This window comes from Panthera onca, chromosome A2 (genome assembly GCF_046562875.1).
Source record: "Panthera onca isolate mPanOnc1 chromosome A2, mPanOnc1 haplotype 2, whole genome shotgun sequence".
Taxonomy (NCBI): domain Eukaryota; kingdom Metazoa; phylum Chordata; class Mammalia; order Carnivora; family Felidae; genus Panthera; species Panthera onca.
In genome coordinates this window covers 91898661-91916050 of record NC_138340.1, presented here as the reverse complement: position 1 = coordinate 91916050, position 17390 = coordinate 91898661, and the positions used below count along the sequence as shown (strand labels likewise).

The following is a 17390-nucleotide window of genomic DNA, read 5'->3' as shown; positions in this document are numbered from 1 at the left end:
GCTGTCAGCACAGAGCCCAACGTGGGGCTCGAACTCACGGGCCGCGAGATCGTGACCTGAGCCGAAGTCGGCCGCTTAACCGACTGAACCACCCAGGCACCCCTCAGCTTTCTTAGTTTTGACAACTATTTGCCACACATCCATTTGCCTTCTCCAAAATTTTGTTGTTGTTGTCTCTTCTCCCTTTCTCTGCCTCCCTGTGGATACATGAATTCTAAAAAAAGATCCAGTTAGTGTCATTTTAGTGGGATTTCAGAGGGAAGTAAAAGAAGATGCATATATTTAATCCACTGATTTTACCCAGGAGTTCTCACTCACTTTCCTTAGTAGGAAAGAAATGCAAACCAAACCCTGCAAGGTATTACTGACCCACTAAATATAGCTCCAGCAACCAAAGTCAACTAATTCTCATCTTTTCAACCCTCTTGTGTCAGGATTTACTCAGTCACCTCTCTGGGCTAGATTCCATGTCGCCTTGCTAACATGCATGGGAACTGAAAACCGAAGTGATTCTACGCGGCAGTCCTCAGAAGTAAGATGAATGATGTTCTCATGGAAAGAGGTAGAGCATTACCTGCAGTTTAATGTTCTTCCCTGCTGCACAACCAAAGTAGATGTGATTTCACCGTCAAGTTCTCCAAGCCTTGGGATGTTACCAACATTGGTGCACAAAAGGTAACCACAAAGCACATCCCTGTGTTAAAAGATAACAATTCTTTACTTCTTTCCACAAAGAGAGAACAAACCATGTATAGTTAGAACAATAATCTTATCCTGCTTTAGCGTTTGTTTTTCATGTTTGTTTACATTTTATTTGCTCAAATTACAAGCTAAATACGCCCAAATTAGTTTGCCTCTCACTTTAAAAAGTGTCTTCTCTGAAACTCCTATTAGTGCACCAAAATCCCAACTGTGTTCTAGCTTTTCCTGTACTGTCCATTAGTTTAAGTATTTGTTAAAGGAAATTATCCATCAGATAGACATCTTTTAGATCAGAATCTCTTTCTCTAGAACATATTACTGGATATGTGAAAACATTTTTTAATATTTGGTAAGTGAATAAATGACCTTTGGGTGAGTATTCTTTTGGAATACAGCTCTTTCTTTAACCTGTTTCCCCCAAATAAAGAAGAATTATGGGGGGGGGGGGGAGGGTATGTGTCTATATATATAGACACACACTCATGATCCCTTTTCCAATATATTCCACTATTCTTCCAACTGCCACATATAATAACTAAACCTGTAAAATATTTGTACTGGTACAAAATATTATCTGACATATTTTCTGTATATAGAACATTTTAATTACTAACATACATAATTATAAATACATATACTGATAACTATCTTGTCAAGAATGATTAGTAGACTAGCGAGATTATATATGGAAACAGGCTTTATCAGATAGAGAAAAGAGAAAAATTAGAACTTACATCTATCACTAGCACAGAAAAATGTATTAATTCATCCTTAAAAAACAATTTTTAAAAGTTATTTCATTTTATCATATCTATCATAAACAAAAATGCTTTCTTAACACAGAAGAGATGGTCAACATTTTTATAAGTCTTATTTATGTGCATGGAGCTTACAAAGTACTTTAGGATATACAAAGAAAAAAAGACATGGTCAAGGAAATACACTCTCGGTGAGAAGAGAATCTCACACATAAACAACGATAAAACAGAGAGGCTGGGACAAGGGCCACAATAATAGAACAAAAGGCCGTGGGAATTCAGAGAAGAGGGAAATGACTTTACGTTTGTTTATTTATTTTGAGAGAGAAGGAGAGATGGAGAGTAAGCAGGGCAGAGGCAGAGAGAGAGGGAGACGGAGAACCCCAAGCAGTCTCCATGCTGTCAGCACAGAGCTTGACGTGGGACTCAAACCCACAAACTGTGACATCATAACATGGGCCATAATCAAGAATTGGATGCTTAAGTGGCCAAACTACCCAGGTACCCCGAAAATGATTTATTTCTAGAATAAACCCAGAAATAATTCATAAAGCATGGAGAGAGGTGGGGGGGAGGGGCAGAGAGAAAGGGAAAGAGAGAATCCCAAGCAGGCTCTGCACAGTCAGTGCAGAGCCAGATGCAGGGTTCAAACTCACAAACTGTGAGATCATGACCTGAGCCAAAACCAACAGTCAGACACTTAACCAACGGAGCCACCCAGATGCCCCTCAGTAGAAGAGTAGAATACAGCATGCCAGATCTGCTTGGCTTAAAACACTGTTAAGAGGCCTTTGTAATAGACCAAGCGTTAACATATGTCTTAGCTGGGGTAATAGGAAAGGAATGAAAAGATGAATTAAAGATAAATGGTGGGGGAGTAAAAGGGAAGAATGACCATGATTTGGCATTTGGACAATGTATCAGAGGGACAGTGGCATCAAGGTCCACTGTGAGGCTTCTCAACTGGAGGACAGTGAGTTATGGTGACCTCTGACAAAAACAGTGGTTTCGAAAGTCAGAGCCAGCTAACTGAGAACATATTCTGGTGGCTTTAATTTTTGTTGCTTTTGAGATGCTAGCAGGTGCCTTGTACGTGAGAAAGTCCTGAGGCAGCTGCAAGTGTGACCTGGGCCTTTGGGGAGAGGCCAGCATATGTGTTAAGATTTGGGAGGCTTCTGCAAGGTGGTGCTGGAATGCAGTGAAAAGATGAGGTGAGCAGGCAACTGAAAGCTCTGGAGGATGCAGAGAAGAGGAAATGGGACGCTGAAAGTAATGCTTGTAATTCACTAAGGGATAAACTCTGGACAAACTTCATCTCACCGTTTGTTGCACTGTATCCACGTATCTTTGCCTTTTCCACAGTTACCCTTCTCCGTCCCTTCGATGTTCAGTTTCTCATAGCAGTATTTGTCTGATGCCATCACCTCTGAAGCAGAATAGAGTTTTCTCTCAGTGAGGGACAGAACACGTGAGTTGCTCAAAATGTTTGCAGTAAGGGAAAGAAGCCATCTAAGGACTCTTCTTCATGACAATGTGGCCAGTTCCAAAACCTGGACCCATGGTTCTCCAGAGTTTTACTTGACCACAGACATCCATGACTCAGCTACATTCTTCATGACTGCTCATTGGAAATTTGGAAAACCAATCTATGTCAATCTTTGATAGGATTGAGGCTATCGGTTCCAAGGAACAACACTCCTCACAATTTGGCCAATAATTAGGGCAAGATACTACCAAATGGCTCCCAGAATAAATACTCCACACTTTAATCTCAGCGCCAAAAATAAAGCACAAATTTTTCACGTGTCAATTTTTATTAATCATAACGATGAGTTTATTAAAATAGCTATGCACTATAATTAAAGATTTAAGAAACAGTATGAATTCTACCTTGTTTATAGTTAATTCTTATAGTTAATTCTATAGTTAAGTCTATAGTTAATTCTACCTTGTTAATTCCTAACAACTATCAAAAAAAAAACCACCTTAATTTTATTCTGTTCTAAATAAGCTTGAATTCATGTTAAATGTATGAGGGCCAAATAACATTTTAAACAATGTCAGCATTACAAAACTTTAATTTTGCTAAAGCCAGGGCTGGCTGATGGGATTGTCCTGTAGTGAGATCAAAAATGACTTTTGCAAACTAATCAAATGATTACTGTTTGTGTATATTTTATTTTTTTTAATTTTTAATTTTATTTTTTTATTTAAATTAAAGTTAACTTACATACAGTATAGTCTTGGTTTCAGGAGCATTTGTGTATATTTAAAAAAAAACTAGTCACCATTGGTAGTTCTTTTTCCCTACTTCTTGCGGTGAGCAACACTTTTTTCTCAAGTGGGGGAAACAAAACTGTAACTCCGTTCAGAGTGCAAACGTGCACACACCTCCCCTCCCAAACAGAATGCAGCCACTATCTGTGACAAGTAAAGATCAGCATTATCTTTTGAGCTTGCTTTCTAATACAAATTGTCTTCTGAAGGAGTTTCAAAAAAAACTGCTTTCAAAAGGGCCAGTAACACTGGGGGAAAAATAATGACACAACCTTTAAATACACATTTAAATAAAGATATAATTTAAGTCGTATGTTTTAGAAATCAATGTTACATTTCCCTCAGAAAGTGTGACAAACTTTGAAAGCGATAATGCTGAAATTGTTTTCTGACACAGTAGAGCTACCTCAGCAGAAGGTCACCTGTAATTTTAAGAGAGATGGTTGAGGAAGAAAAAGCCACTCTAGCTAAAGTGCTACAGTGCCAAGGGTGCCCTATCCAGGGTGCGTGTCCATTCCATATGGTTGTACAGGTTTTGCTTAAGGACATTGAGCTGAGTGTAAACGGAGCTCAAATCCAGGTTTGTTCTATTCTCCAGGCTGCACACTCTGGGGTGGACTTCACCTGCCTGGCAGCAAAGGCACCTTATTTCTTGTCCAAAGGCACAACCAACTAGCCAAGTGTCTTTCAAGGGAGGTGCTCCTCTCTAATTCCACAAAAGTGACCCTTCCAAGACTTGCAGTGTCTTTGAGAATCCCCCAGTCATAAAGTGGTTCAAAATTAACCTCCAGCCCACACGTCATAAGGCCTCATATCATATTGTGAAAGCAATCAATCCACGCTATTTACTTACTTTGCCCCCAGATGTATTTGCATTGTCTATCCCTGGTTTTACATCTTCCTCCAAAGCAAATCCCCTAAAATGGAAAAGCACACCTATTAATGATGCAGTGTCTGCTTATGTCGGATCACTGAAAAAGAAACTGCGACTGCGACAGCTAGTAGATGAGTATTATAAAGCCTTTTATCTTCAGAATGGATTACAAAACATTTAAACTGACTTTCCTCTTTTGATAAGATTTCAGTATTTCTTTCATGCTGGCACACATGAAAGATTTAGGTAAAGATGAAGTAACCTACCTGAATACCATCACATGAATATCCATCCATTTTATGAATATTTGGGGCACACTAGGAAATGAAAACAGAACTGTGAACCACGTGCACAGCAAAATATCAGGCTGAGCTAATCCCTGTAATGTTTCCATTAAAAAAAGGTAAAATAAAAGTCTGATAATATGGTAAGTCTCTTAAAACAACTGAAAATAAAAACAAAAAAGATCAAGAGAAAGCAAAAGGAAATACAATGATTGGTGCACTTTCCTCTAAAAATATGCATCTACCAGAGGTATAAACAGTTGATTACATAGTAGCAAATAAAAAGAAGCAACAGCAATGACTCAGACAACCCCAACATTTCAGAGCATCTTGCTTTATACAGATACATCATTCCTCAGAGCGAGAAAAACGAGAGCGCAAAACAAAAGCAAGGAGGATCCCAACGTAAACGAAGCAATAGCTAGTTTCCTCTTTTTTACCATGAGAAGCACCACAGCCCTTACTCTTAAAATGCTCCTTGAGCAGAAATCCACCTAGCGCACATTAGAAAAATCATGTTATTTTATAGCCTCGGTTTTCCCTTGTAGCAAGTGCAGAAAATTGTAAAACATTCCTGTGTGGCTATAAAGAGTAATTTTTAAATTTATTACACATTTTTTTCTATCTGTAATAATTACACACTCACTTGAGAAAAGTTAGTAAATGTAAAAAAAGTAAAAACACACACACAAAAGTCTCATGTTCCCACCCCCCAGAGACAATTTTTTATATTATGGTACATCTTTTTCTTTACATTTTTCTACAAAATTTTATTTTTTATTCTTTATTTACTTTCTTTTTCTTTCTTTCTTTATTTTTGAGAGAGACAGCTCGTGAGAGTGGGGCAGGGGCAGAAAGAAAGAGGGAGACAGAAAATCCTTAACAGGCTTCACAAGGTCACCTCAGAGCTCAACGCAGGGCTCGAAGTCATGAATTGTGAGATCATGACCGAAGCCGAAATCAAGAGTCAGATGCTTAACCGACTGAGCCACCCAGGCGCCCCCAAAATTTGATTTTTTTAAACACAGGTATGTAATCAAGTTATAGATAGTATTTTATATTCAGCTTCTTCTCTTTATTTTTTCATCACGTGAATTTCCTCATGTCACAATAAGTGTTTTTGTAGGGAATCTCTTTAATAGCTGTAGTACATTGCATTGTGCTAACAAACCATATAACCACCGTACTGCATTATTCATTTATAATTATAAAATATTATAAATTTATAAAATACTCATTTATAATTAAACAGCAGTTTATGCTGTTCACAACTAATTCAACAAGAGGATCTTTATATGCCATCTTTGGATTTGGGCTTCTTTTTTTTTAAAACTCCTACTTATTGGATTTCCAAAGAAGTTGCTTTAATATACTCCCCCTCCAGGAACATATGAGGCAATCATTAATTGTATCCTCATCATCACTACGTGTTAACTTAGAAAAACAATGCTAATCAGATAGTAAGAAAAGAAAATACTTTCATATGAAAGATCTTTAGTCTCTTAGGATGACTACCTTTAAAATAAAACATTTTTAATGATTAATGCAGGTTTACCACTATTGAATCCCTCTTCTCTAGAAGAAAAAGATGTAGGCTGTCCTTGTTTTCATGGCTCCGATATACATGAATTTCAGTCACCATGGTTTTGTTAAATGACATCAGTACCCCAATGACACGGTTCCAACTTCAGTTACCACAGCGTATTGACTGTGAGTAACTGCATAAAGCACAAACTTTGCTGCTAGCTCGTTAGTCTGTGGTCACTAGGTATATGACAGCTGCCATTGTGGTCATTGATCCAACCTGTCATTTCTCGCACAGTCCACAAGGGACTGGTACTTGCCTGTATGCATTTAGTTCATGCACAGACAACAAAGGTTGTAGCTGTGCTGCCTCTCTGTCTCTGGGTAATAGCACGTGACATTTTATAAAACTGGACAATCGTAAGAGGGAGCTGGCCAGAAAAAGATGAAAGTGCAGAAAAGAAATGAAAAGTGATGACACTAGAAGTGAAATTCCAATCAAACGTAAATTGACTTACAGAAAAAAAAAGCACTAACTAGGAATGCTGATACTGCTGTTTGGCCAAAAAAACCCCCTCCCATTCACATCTTCACATCTCCTGGAGATATTTCATGACATTGGAAGTACAAAGGATAAAATGTCAAAAGCTGATCCAAACTTAGAAGGGAGTGTGATCATTGAACAAGGCACAGAAAAGATGCTTACTATGGATCTTAAGGTTTCTGAACAGAAGACATGCACAGCTCAAACTACTCCTGATAAGGATTTTACAACAAAAATAAAGCTTTTAATTCTCAATGTTTGTTTTAATTTAGCATGCTAAATAAATACTGGTCTATTTTTTCATTTCCTTATTCACTTAAAACCAAGAGTAAGAGAGGTTTTAGTAGGCTGGCAACATTTTTTAAAGATCACAGAACAACTCTCATTTTTTCCATTGATTAAGATGACTTTACATGACTTCAGCCTGCATGGTCATTTTTATGGTCCCACACTACCATGCAAACTGAAGACTGTCTGTAAATATAAGGACCATGTGAAATCTGTGAACTCTCACCAAAGTGTATCAGTTCCCGCATCTTCTCCATTTACAACTACATGATACTAAATTCAAGAGCAGGTATTAATGGGTGAGGTGCTGCATGTGGTCTCAGATCAACAAAAGATAGAACAGACCCCTTCTCACAACCCAGTGCTCTGTGGGTCTCTGTGCCTTGGCTGGCTCCTGTCTCAACCAGCTGAATTGAAAATTAGACAAAAAAGCAAATGCCTTTTACTCTCTCCTTAAAACCAAAATAGTTAAGGTATGAATGTAGTCTTAGGTTAGTTAAACATTAAGATAAAATTACACGGAACATCTGCTCAAGCTTTGATCACGGAAACTTAAATTCCCAGAAGTAAATAAAGAGAGAATGAGAACTGATGTAGAAAAGACATCGTGTCCCTTGACACTTTGTCTGGGGGCCAGGGCACTTAAGCTACCCCTGCTTTTTTGCCATCAGGTTTAGAGGAATGATTCTGTAAAGTACCTGGCTGGAATTTCCTGAGCACGTTTCACGAATATCGCAATCATTTACTGCTTCTCGGCACACAGTCCCCATAGGCTGAAACTAAAATGAACAAAAATCAATGTGTAAAAATGTTGAAGAAAAAAAATCTCTCACAGTATCTATCGTCTTAAAAAAAAAGCACAACATGAATATTTTTGGATAAGAATATTTTAAGCTGTTTTAAGATGGTAGTCTGAAGACCACAGTTACTGAATGAAACGTTCATTTAGTAAGTTTTCAGAGAGAGTTTCTCTTGTGTGAAAGAATTTGCATACTCATCACACAGAAGTCTTACAACATCTACTAAAATAGGGTACATCTTGATGGTACCTCTCCCCAGAAGGACAAGTCAGTCCATGTTCTACTAATTCTCCCTCTCAAAAAGGTTTTAGATTTACACTTTCCTCTTCATTTCTTACTGGCACCTTTGTCACATTACTCTTCTTTGGCTTATCTGCCAAGAATCTGAATGTTACATTCCGGGCTGAATTGCAAAAGTTAGATTTTCTGGCAAAGCAATTTCTTCCCATACTGTCCTTTATCTCCTGCCTCGTTTTTATATAGATCTATGGCTTGGTCTTTTATTCTTGTCTAATGTTCTTGTTATTTGTATACCTGTGTATGGGAAGAGTCTTTCCTCTTTGTTTGTTTGTTTTTGCTTTTTCTTTTCTCTATTTTCAACTACCTCAAATATTTCTCATAAGTATAGGGGTTACAAATAAAATTTTAAGCTCACTGAATTTATAAATTGCTAGAGTCTTTATCCTCACAAAACAGACACACAAAGTCATGATCTTCCTTCTCTCCTCTTCCATACTATTCTCTTTCCCTCTCCAAAATGCTAACAAATGCTATGCTTTTATGTCTGCTCACACAAACACACACTCGATGTGGGCCCCTCCCTCCCCCACTAACTTCCATTTTCTCTGCCTTGTTCACAACCCTTCAAGCACTTGCGTTTCCTATTGTTCCTAGAATATGAACAGCCCACTCCAATCAGGATTTCAACAGTATTTCTTAGAAGAGCGAAACAAAATTTGTATTCATTTAGTTACCAAGTATTTACTAGGCACTTAACATGTGCCAGGCACTTTCTAGTCACTGGGGATTCAGTGGAGGAAAAAAAAGCACAAGAATCCTGCTTGCAAGGAACTCACATTTTAGTGGGAGTAAATAGGCCATGAAAATAAGGAAATAAACAAGTAATTTAAAATCATATACTCTGGTTCTTATCCTTCCAATTTCTTGGGATTGAGGTAAGTAAGCCACAATTTTAGAACATCTCAGGTACAAATATAAGCAGATTTAAGATGGAGTTTATATGAGAGTGTAAATGTTCTAGAACTGCCAAGAAACTTCTGAAAGAAAGCCCAGTGAAGGACAGTTTGCTCTAAGTGCTGGGATATGCAGTAGATAAAGTGACCCAAATCCCTGCCCTCTTGAAACTTACCACTGAGTAAAGAAAAATACTAAGTCAATGGGCAATGTTTTAGAGCAGGGGTTGGCAAATTATAGCTTGAGGACAAAAAGTGGCTGTCCATCTGTTTTATTGGAACATAGCCATGCTGATTTGTTCCGTATTTTTTTACAAAATTTTTTAAAAGTTTATTTATTTATTTTGAGAGAGAAGGAGACAGCGTGAGCAGGGGAGGGGCAGAGAGAGAAAAGAAGGGAGAGAATCCTAATCAGGTGCCCTGCTGTCAGCACAGAGCCCAACATGGGCTCGAGCTCATGAAGCTGTGAGATCATGACCTAAGCCAAACCCAAGAGTTGGACACTTAATCGACTGAGCCACCTAGGTGCCCCTTGTTTCTGTATTTTTGATGGCTGCTCTCAAAGGTAGAGTTGAGTAACTGAGACAGAGAGCTTATGACCCACAAAGCCTTAACTATTTACTACTTGACCCTTTACCTAAAATGTTTGCCAACTCTGACTTACAGATACTTTAGCATAAATACATACAGGGAAAACAGAGATACACAGGATTTCTCATCCTGTTTTTCTGTTCTCCCTCCTCCATTCACTATCCTGCCTCTGGCTCCTCCAGGAGGGTAGGATGGGAGTAAGAGCCGGAGGTGCAGGATAGAGAGAGTGGCAAAAAGCTCTTACTTGACTGGTATAACTGTAGCTTACTTTGGGGGATAGTTAATCCTGACATTTTATTGTACATATTATGATTCTATTATTTTATATTTGTTCCTTGAAATATTCATATCACAAAGAGCCTAATTCTATACTTAAAAATAAAAATGGCATTTTATAAATGGGCAGACTTAAAACATCGAAGATTAAAATGAATGATGGGGGACCCATTGTTATGGCAGTTGGAGAAGCTGACAGATTATATAGTTGATGCAGCCCAAATTTAAAAATGTCTGTTTCATATTTGATTTTATATTCCTTTTTTAGAAAGTGCTTTCAGAGATCTCTGCCAGTGCCTTGCTTGTCTTAAAAAGCTGCCAGAGACATAGTGATAAAGTGGAAACAACACAAATGCTGCCAGCAGATCTGGGATGTAACTTCACATTTATTCCTTAATAGCTGAATGAGCATATGCAGGTTATATCACTTCCTTGAGACCAGGATTGCTCAACTGGAAAAATAAGGATAATAATGCCTTTCCCAAAAGTGTGGTTGTGAGCATTATCTACGACAGCAGTCTCAAGCAGCAATGATCTTACCCCCAAGGGGACATTTGGCAATGTCTGGAAATATTTTTGGTTGTCATGGCTGGGAGGGGTGGTGCTTGGATCTAATGGGCAGAAGTCAGGGATGTTGCTAAATAACTTACAGTACACAAGACACACCCTCAAAACAAAAGAAAAAATTATCCAGCCAAAAATGTCAATAGTGCCAGGGTTGAGAAATCCAGATTCATGATGATATAACATAAAAGTGTTTACCACAATCCCCAGCACACAGTAGATACTTAGTATGATAGGTTCATATCCTACTCTCCCTTAACTCATTAGACTAACATTAGTCAATCAGCATATAATCAATAAGAGAGTGTTGCACATATTTATTCTTCATTCAACAAATATTTGCTAAGAACCTGTAGCAGTTACTTGGTAAGTACTAGGGGCATGTAGGTGGCTCAGTCAGTTGAGTGTCTGACTTTTGATTGTGGCTCAGATTATGATCCTAGAGTCATGGGATGGAACCCCATATTGGGCTCCACACTGAGCAGGGAGCCTGCTTAAGATTCTCTCTCTCTCTCTCTCTCTCTCTCTCTCTCTCTCAGCTCCTCTCCTGCTCAGGCTCTCTCTGCTAAAAAAAAAAAAATACATACGAAGATGTATACCAAACCTCAGAGATAATGTAGAATATTGTACCAGATTTTATATGAGAAGAGAAAAAAAGAAATAGATTTATTTGAAAAAGATAAGCCTCAAATAACTTTTCGTCCTGATGTTAAGGCTTAATTTAAATATTTGGAGAGAGGTATAGGATGCCATTGGGAGGATGAAAACAGATAATGTGAATAAAGATGCATTCTAAACTCTCATGTGAAGTGTTATCATGTCAAAAACTACAGTTTCCGATCTCTCAACTGCTAATGCAAGAAATATACCAAGCAGAGTGGCAAGGAAAAAGAATCTACTGAATAGCCACTTGGCTTTACAAAGAAAGGAAAAACACAATTCAAAGGTTAGGAACACCTGGCTTCATACAATGTGCATATTTCTCAGGGAGGCAGTAATAAGAAGACAAACTGAGGAGATTAACAAGGTTCAGGACCCAGCTCTGAGACTTACGTGGTACAAGACCCCAGGCACACTCGCACTTAGTCACTCAATATATCTTAGACACTACTATTGTTATTACATTATATTTACCCAGTCTTAACGATTAAATCAAATATATCCTCTTTTTTTGTCAATTAGTCATTGCTCAACATTTATTTACCTTGCATTTCTTACAACAAAGACCATCGCTGCATTGAGAGTCTTGAGTCAAGGTGCATTTCTTACAACACTCTGCTCCTTCAAGGACACATTCCTAAGGAATATAAACATTTGCAAAACATCAGGAAATCATGTCATTTTCCTGAAAGTAGCAGAATATTTTTTAAAGAAAAGTATATAGACCCCCCCAATAATAATCTTTCTTCCATATATCCTATGAAATTTCCAGACATAACACCAGCTCTGTATGTCTCAGTGTGTGGAATAACTCTGAATAACCTAAAAAAAAAAAACATCAAAACACCCAGAGACTTACTGCAGGGGTCCCACAGTCACACTCCTCTCCAGTTTCGATGAAGCCATTGCCACATTCAGGAGGATCGAGCAGCTGCAGGATGAAACCAAAAAGACAACTACAAATTAGATAAATCAAGATCAAAGACCTTATGAGGGACCGTAAGTGCCACACCTACGCATGCGGCATACTTATCAGTCATTTGAAAGTATATTTTTATTTTCCCAAACTTGAAAGCTTAACTTTAGAATTTTAAAACTGGGAGCTTTAGAACAAAAGTGTCTACTTCTGTTTCCATTTCAGATTTAATTATATTTACATAAGTAACATACATATCAAGTCTAGTAAATTCCACCAAAATAAAGATGATCTAGCCATTGACCCTTGAAAATTTCATTTCAAAGAGGAAGCAAGAGATTTGGGGACAGAAAGTCTGTTCAAATCTTGGCTCAGCTACTTATCTTGGGCAAATGGCTTGTCATCTCTGAGCACATAGATGCCTTAATATTTCAAGCAAGAATAATAATAATATTAGCTGCCCATCTACATCACAAATTATTGTGAGAATCAAGTTCAATTATCTGTGAAGGCCTACTAACTATAACTCCTTGTGAAATAGAGAGTTATTTCATAGACAAGTAGGAAAACATCACAAAAATTAATAAATCCATTGATTTATTTAATATTAAACAGAACTCCTCCTATTAACATAGTTTTACAGATAACAGTAACAATAATTTGCCCCAGAGATGGAAGCAACTTTTGGCCTGTACAAGAGTATATTTTAAGGCCATTTTATCTTTTAACTCTGTATCGATTACATTATCTTTTGAGCATAACTTACCTTATGGTGATAGTTAAAATTAGTAAGTAGCTGCTATGTTCCACTTACATATTACTTATTCAGAAGTTCATCAAAGTTTATGTGTTATAGAATGGGCTGGAACACACACCTATCACAGACATACACCCACACATACACTTTCTTAACTAATTAGAGGGGGGAAAAACAGAATAAAAAAAGCAGCAATAACAACAACAAAACCCCCACCTGATTTCAAATATTCTCTTCTCTCCTACAAAATAATCAAAACATCTTTAGATTCTATTTTCAGTTGAAAGGGATCATAATAAATCAGACAGCTTTAAAAGCCAAACTAAAACTTATTAAGGTGAAAAACACACTTATTCTTTTACTCTGAGTTCAGAATAATCAGTTATTTTGCTAAAGAGGCTTGAATTGTTTTTCATTTATAGCAGCAGGGATTTAGATCAAATATCCCTTCTGAAGTTTTGCAACAAGTCTCACAATTATCAAGTTGCTTTTCAAGGCAATATGATACTCTTCCTAAATTTCACTGGAACAGAGAGAGAATGAAACCAGGAAAAATGATTATAAAGGCAATGCCACTCATTGCTATGGCACACAGAAGCACGGAATGGTTCACATAATTAACAAGGACAAAGCTTTCTACTGCATGCAGTTTTCCAAATGCATGAGGAAATTACTGCTTTCAAGTCAGTAACCAGAAGATGCCCTGCATGTTGGAAAAGAATCTGACAAAGTCTAAGTACACAAAGACTTTCTCCTTTTCTGCTGTAAGCAGCCTTGGTTTTTATACTGAGAAGTAATGGTAATTTTAATCATACTGCTCATTCTGAAAGGCAGTGGTGGGGAGTAATGCGGGAAGCAATGCCCCCCTTGCTATCAGTATGAGTTGTGATCACATATCCAACAAACAAGGATCCAAGAACATGAGAAAGAAGGCAAATGACACCATCTTTGTAAGCTAATTATTTTTCAGAAGTAACACAGTCTTTCTACCTGCTTTCTATTCCTATCAGAAGAGCCCCAAATGCCCAAAATTAAGGCTGACTTTAAAATGCAGACATTTTAGGGGCGTCTGGGTGGCTCAGTCAATTAAGCATCTGACTTCTGCTCAGATCATGATCTCGCATTCATGGGTTCAAGCCCCACATGGGGCTCTATGCTGACAGCTCAGTGCCTGGAGCCTGCTTCGGATTCTGTGTCCCTCTCTCTGCTCCTCCTCCACTTGTGCGCTTGCGCTCTCTCTCTCTCTCTCTCTCTCAAAGATGAATAAACATTAATAAAATGAAATAAAAGCAGGTATTTTAGGGCTCCTGGGTGGCTCAGTTGGTTAAGCGTCCAACTTCGGCTCAGGTCATAATCTCACAGTTCGTGAGTTCAAGCCCTGTGTTAGGCTCTGCGCTGACAGCTTGAAGCCTTCTTTGGATTCTGTCTCCCTCTCTCTCTCTGCCCCTCCCTGGCTTGTATTCCCCTCCACCTCTCTCTCCAAAATAAATAAATAAACATTTAAAAAAATAAAATAAAATGCAGATATTTCACGTATCTAGTATATGTACATAAACCAAGTTAGAAAGCCTTCTTCTGTAAGACCCAATGGCTAAAAACTTGTGCTTGTAATAGATTATAATATAATATATATAATATAACAACTGATTATTATTAAAGATTATTAACTAATAACTCTGATCACACTTATTACCTTGGAAGGTTTGTTGAAAAGGCAGGCACCACCCCCACTATTCAGAAAGTCATGATACTCTTCAATATTACACTGAGTGAATTTTTTAGGAAGGTAATACCTAGAAGACAGAAGAAAAGCAATAATTGGGTACAATTTTAGTCCCTTATCTGTATGTTAGTCTTAAATTTGAACATTGTTAGAACTGCAACATTATTCTTAAAGATGAAAGAATAAATTCCACTTACGTACAAAATTTGTGTTAAATCCATAAGACTTTCATTCCACCAATACATTTCTAAATTATTCATTGGGTAAGTAATCGTGACTATGGGTTATTCATTGTTAGCATACACATGTAAAGGAAACAACACATACCTGTATTTTCAATCAAAGAGAGATAGGAATACTTTGTTTCATAATGAGTCTTTCTTAAATATTAAAACCGGGCTGGATCCCAAACTGCACAACATCTTACAAAGTAACTGATTTATAATCTATGAATGTGTCAAAGTCATGAAAGTCAAAGAAAAACCAAAGAACTGTTCCAGAATGAAGGACACTAAGAGACATAAAACTAAACACGATGCTTGATTCTGAATCTTCTGTTAAAGGGGAATTTTTGAAATAGAGGGCTAATCTTGAATGAGGGCTAGGAATCAGATGATTTCTTTGGTTGCACTGTGGTTCTGTAGGAGGAGCTGGTCTGTAGGGAATGCACACTGAGGTGCTTGGGGGTGATGGGGCACCAAGTTAGCACCTTAAGATTCTAAGAAGTTTCTTTGTTATTATTCTTGAAACTTTTCTTAAGTTTATGTCTATATATCTATATATATATATATATATATATATATATATATAATTAATATATATATATTTATATATATATAAAAATATATATATAAAGAAAGGTATACCAAAAAAAAGTAATAAAAGATCAGTAGAAAAGGAAATGTGGCTAGAGAACAATGGCAATATATATTAAGAACCTTCAAAATGAGAAATATCCTTAAATCTGATAATTCTGCTTTAAGAAATTCTTCTTGAGGAAATAACTAGCTATGTGTACAAAGATGTTGGAACAGAGGAACTTCCCACTGGAAGTTACACAATTTATTTATTACACAAGTTGTAATAGCCAGCACTATGAAAATCACCTAAATGTATAGAAATAAGAAACTGCTAACTAGACTGTGATATATTAATAAAATAGAATACCATGTAGTTATTAATAATCATGGTGTCAAAAACTACTCAGAAAAATGCTGACTATATAATATGTTCAGTAAAAAATGAATAAACAATGACATATGCAAGATCCAAATTTTATAAAGCAAGAATAAATATGGAAAGAGAAAAAAATACTAATTAGCAGTATTTTCACATTAACCATGGCTATTACCAAATAATGAGACAAGTAGCAATTAATATTTAATTTTTTATTTTTCAAAAATTGTTTTAATTCAACTTTTTTTTTCATGTTTATTTTTTATTTTTTTTTTTATTTTTTTTAACGTTTTATTTATTTTTGAGACAGGGAGAGACAGAGCATGAACAGGGGAGGGTCAGAGAGAGGGAGACACAGAATCTGAAACAGGCTCCAGGCTCTGAGCTGTCAGCACAGAGCCCGACGCGGGGCTCGAACTCACGGGCTGCGAGATCGTGACCTGAGCTGAAGTCGGCCGCTCAACCAACTGAGCCACCCAGGTGCCCCATCATGTTTATTTATTTTTAAGAAGAAGAGACAGGGTGCAAGCCGGGGAGGGGCAGAGAGAAAGGGAAACACAGAATCTGAAGCAGGGTCCAGGCTCTGAGCTTTTAGCACAGAGCCCCGACGCGGGGCTCAAACTCACGAACTGCAAGATCATGACCTGAGCCAAAGTTGGACGCTTAACTAACTGAGGCACCCAGGCACCCCTAACATTGAACTTTTATAAAAGTGAAACATAATTAAAAGAATAATGGATAGTTTTTATAAAGTCTCTCCCACCAGCCTGCAAGTACGATGTCCACTTATATCCCTACTTCTTTCTACCACAAAGGTTAATGCTTTGTGAATCAATTAATGGAATTTACAATGATTATTTACCCTAAACTAATTTGTCAAGTGTTTCATGCCAAATAAAGGTATCCTGGGTTTATGTTATCTGAATTATTTTATTTCCTTCACTTCATCTTCCTAATAGGTCATGAACTTTATGCTTTATTTAAGAAGTTTGTTACACATATTACTTACTTTTTTCCTTCCATTGCCTACACCCTAGCCAAAGTTTTTATCATCTGCCCCTCTAATCCATCCTACGTATCTCTGTCTGAGTTATGGGATTTAAACAGGATTTCTTTAAGTTCCCTCTTCACTCTACTGGCCAAAACTTGAGATAGCTCCCTACTGGGAAAGAAAAAAGTGACTAATTCTTAGTGTTGGAGTCCAACTCTAGTTCAGCCTCTACCCTGCAACAGAGCCCTCTGGGGCCTCAGCCTGGCCCAGCCTCCTGCCCACTGCTCACCTGGGGGTTTAGTCTGCTCTTAGCAGTGACAGGAAACTCACCACCTTATAGGAAAGTTCTTTCTACATATTAAGAGTTGGAATTTGTGGATTTCTCTTACCTTCACCGTGCCAAGTCTGACTTCCTATAACTGTCACACACAGTTTTGTGTGGTTACCTGTGTCAAATAAAACTAACTCCTCTACCATGCCATGGCTCTTCAA

General features: G+C 37.4%; 1 protein-coding gene across 20 annotated transcripts in view; it reads right to left on the bottom strand.

Annotated features, from left to right (window-relative positions):
- The window catches only part of ADAM22 (ADAM metallopeptidase domain 22), a 236042-nt gene that overhangs the window by 43393 nt on the left and 175259 nt on the right, over window positions 1-17390 (bottom strand). For 19 of the 20 annotated variants that reach the window (XM_060632418.3, XM_081795026.1, XM_060632398.3 and 16 more), the window contains exons 15-22: window positions 14702-14801; window positions 12195-12266; window positions 11880-11972; window positions 7950-8030; window positions 4878-4928; window positions 4591-4654; window positions 2781-2886; window positions 575-694 (exon numbers count right to left, since the gene is read on the bottom strand). In XM_060632418.3, coding sequence (XP_060488401.1) covers window positions 575-694; window positions 2781-2886; window positions 4591-4654; window positions 4878-4928; window positions 7950-8030; window positions 11880-11972; window positions 12195-12266; window positions 14702-14801 — 687 coding nt within the window. The remainder of the gene's footprint in view (window positions 1-574; window positions 695-2780; window positions 2887-4590; window positions 4655-4877; window positions 4929-7949; window positions 8031-11879; window positions 11973-12194; window positions 12267-14701; window positions 14802-17390) is intronic. The other variant, XM_060632400.3, reaches the window with a different exon arrangement.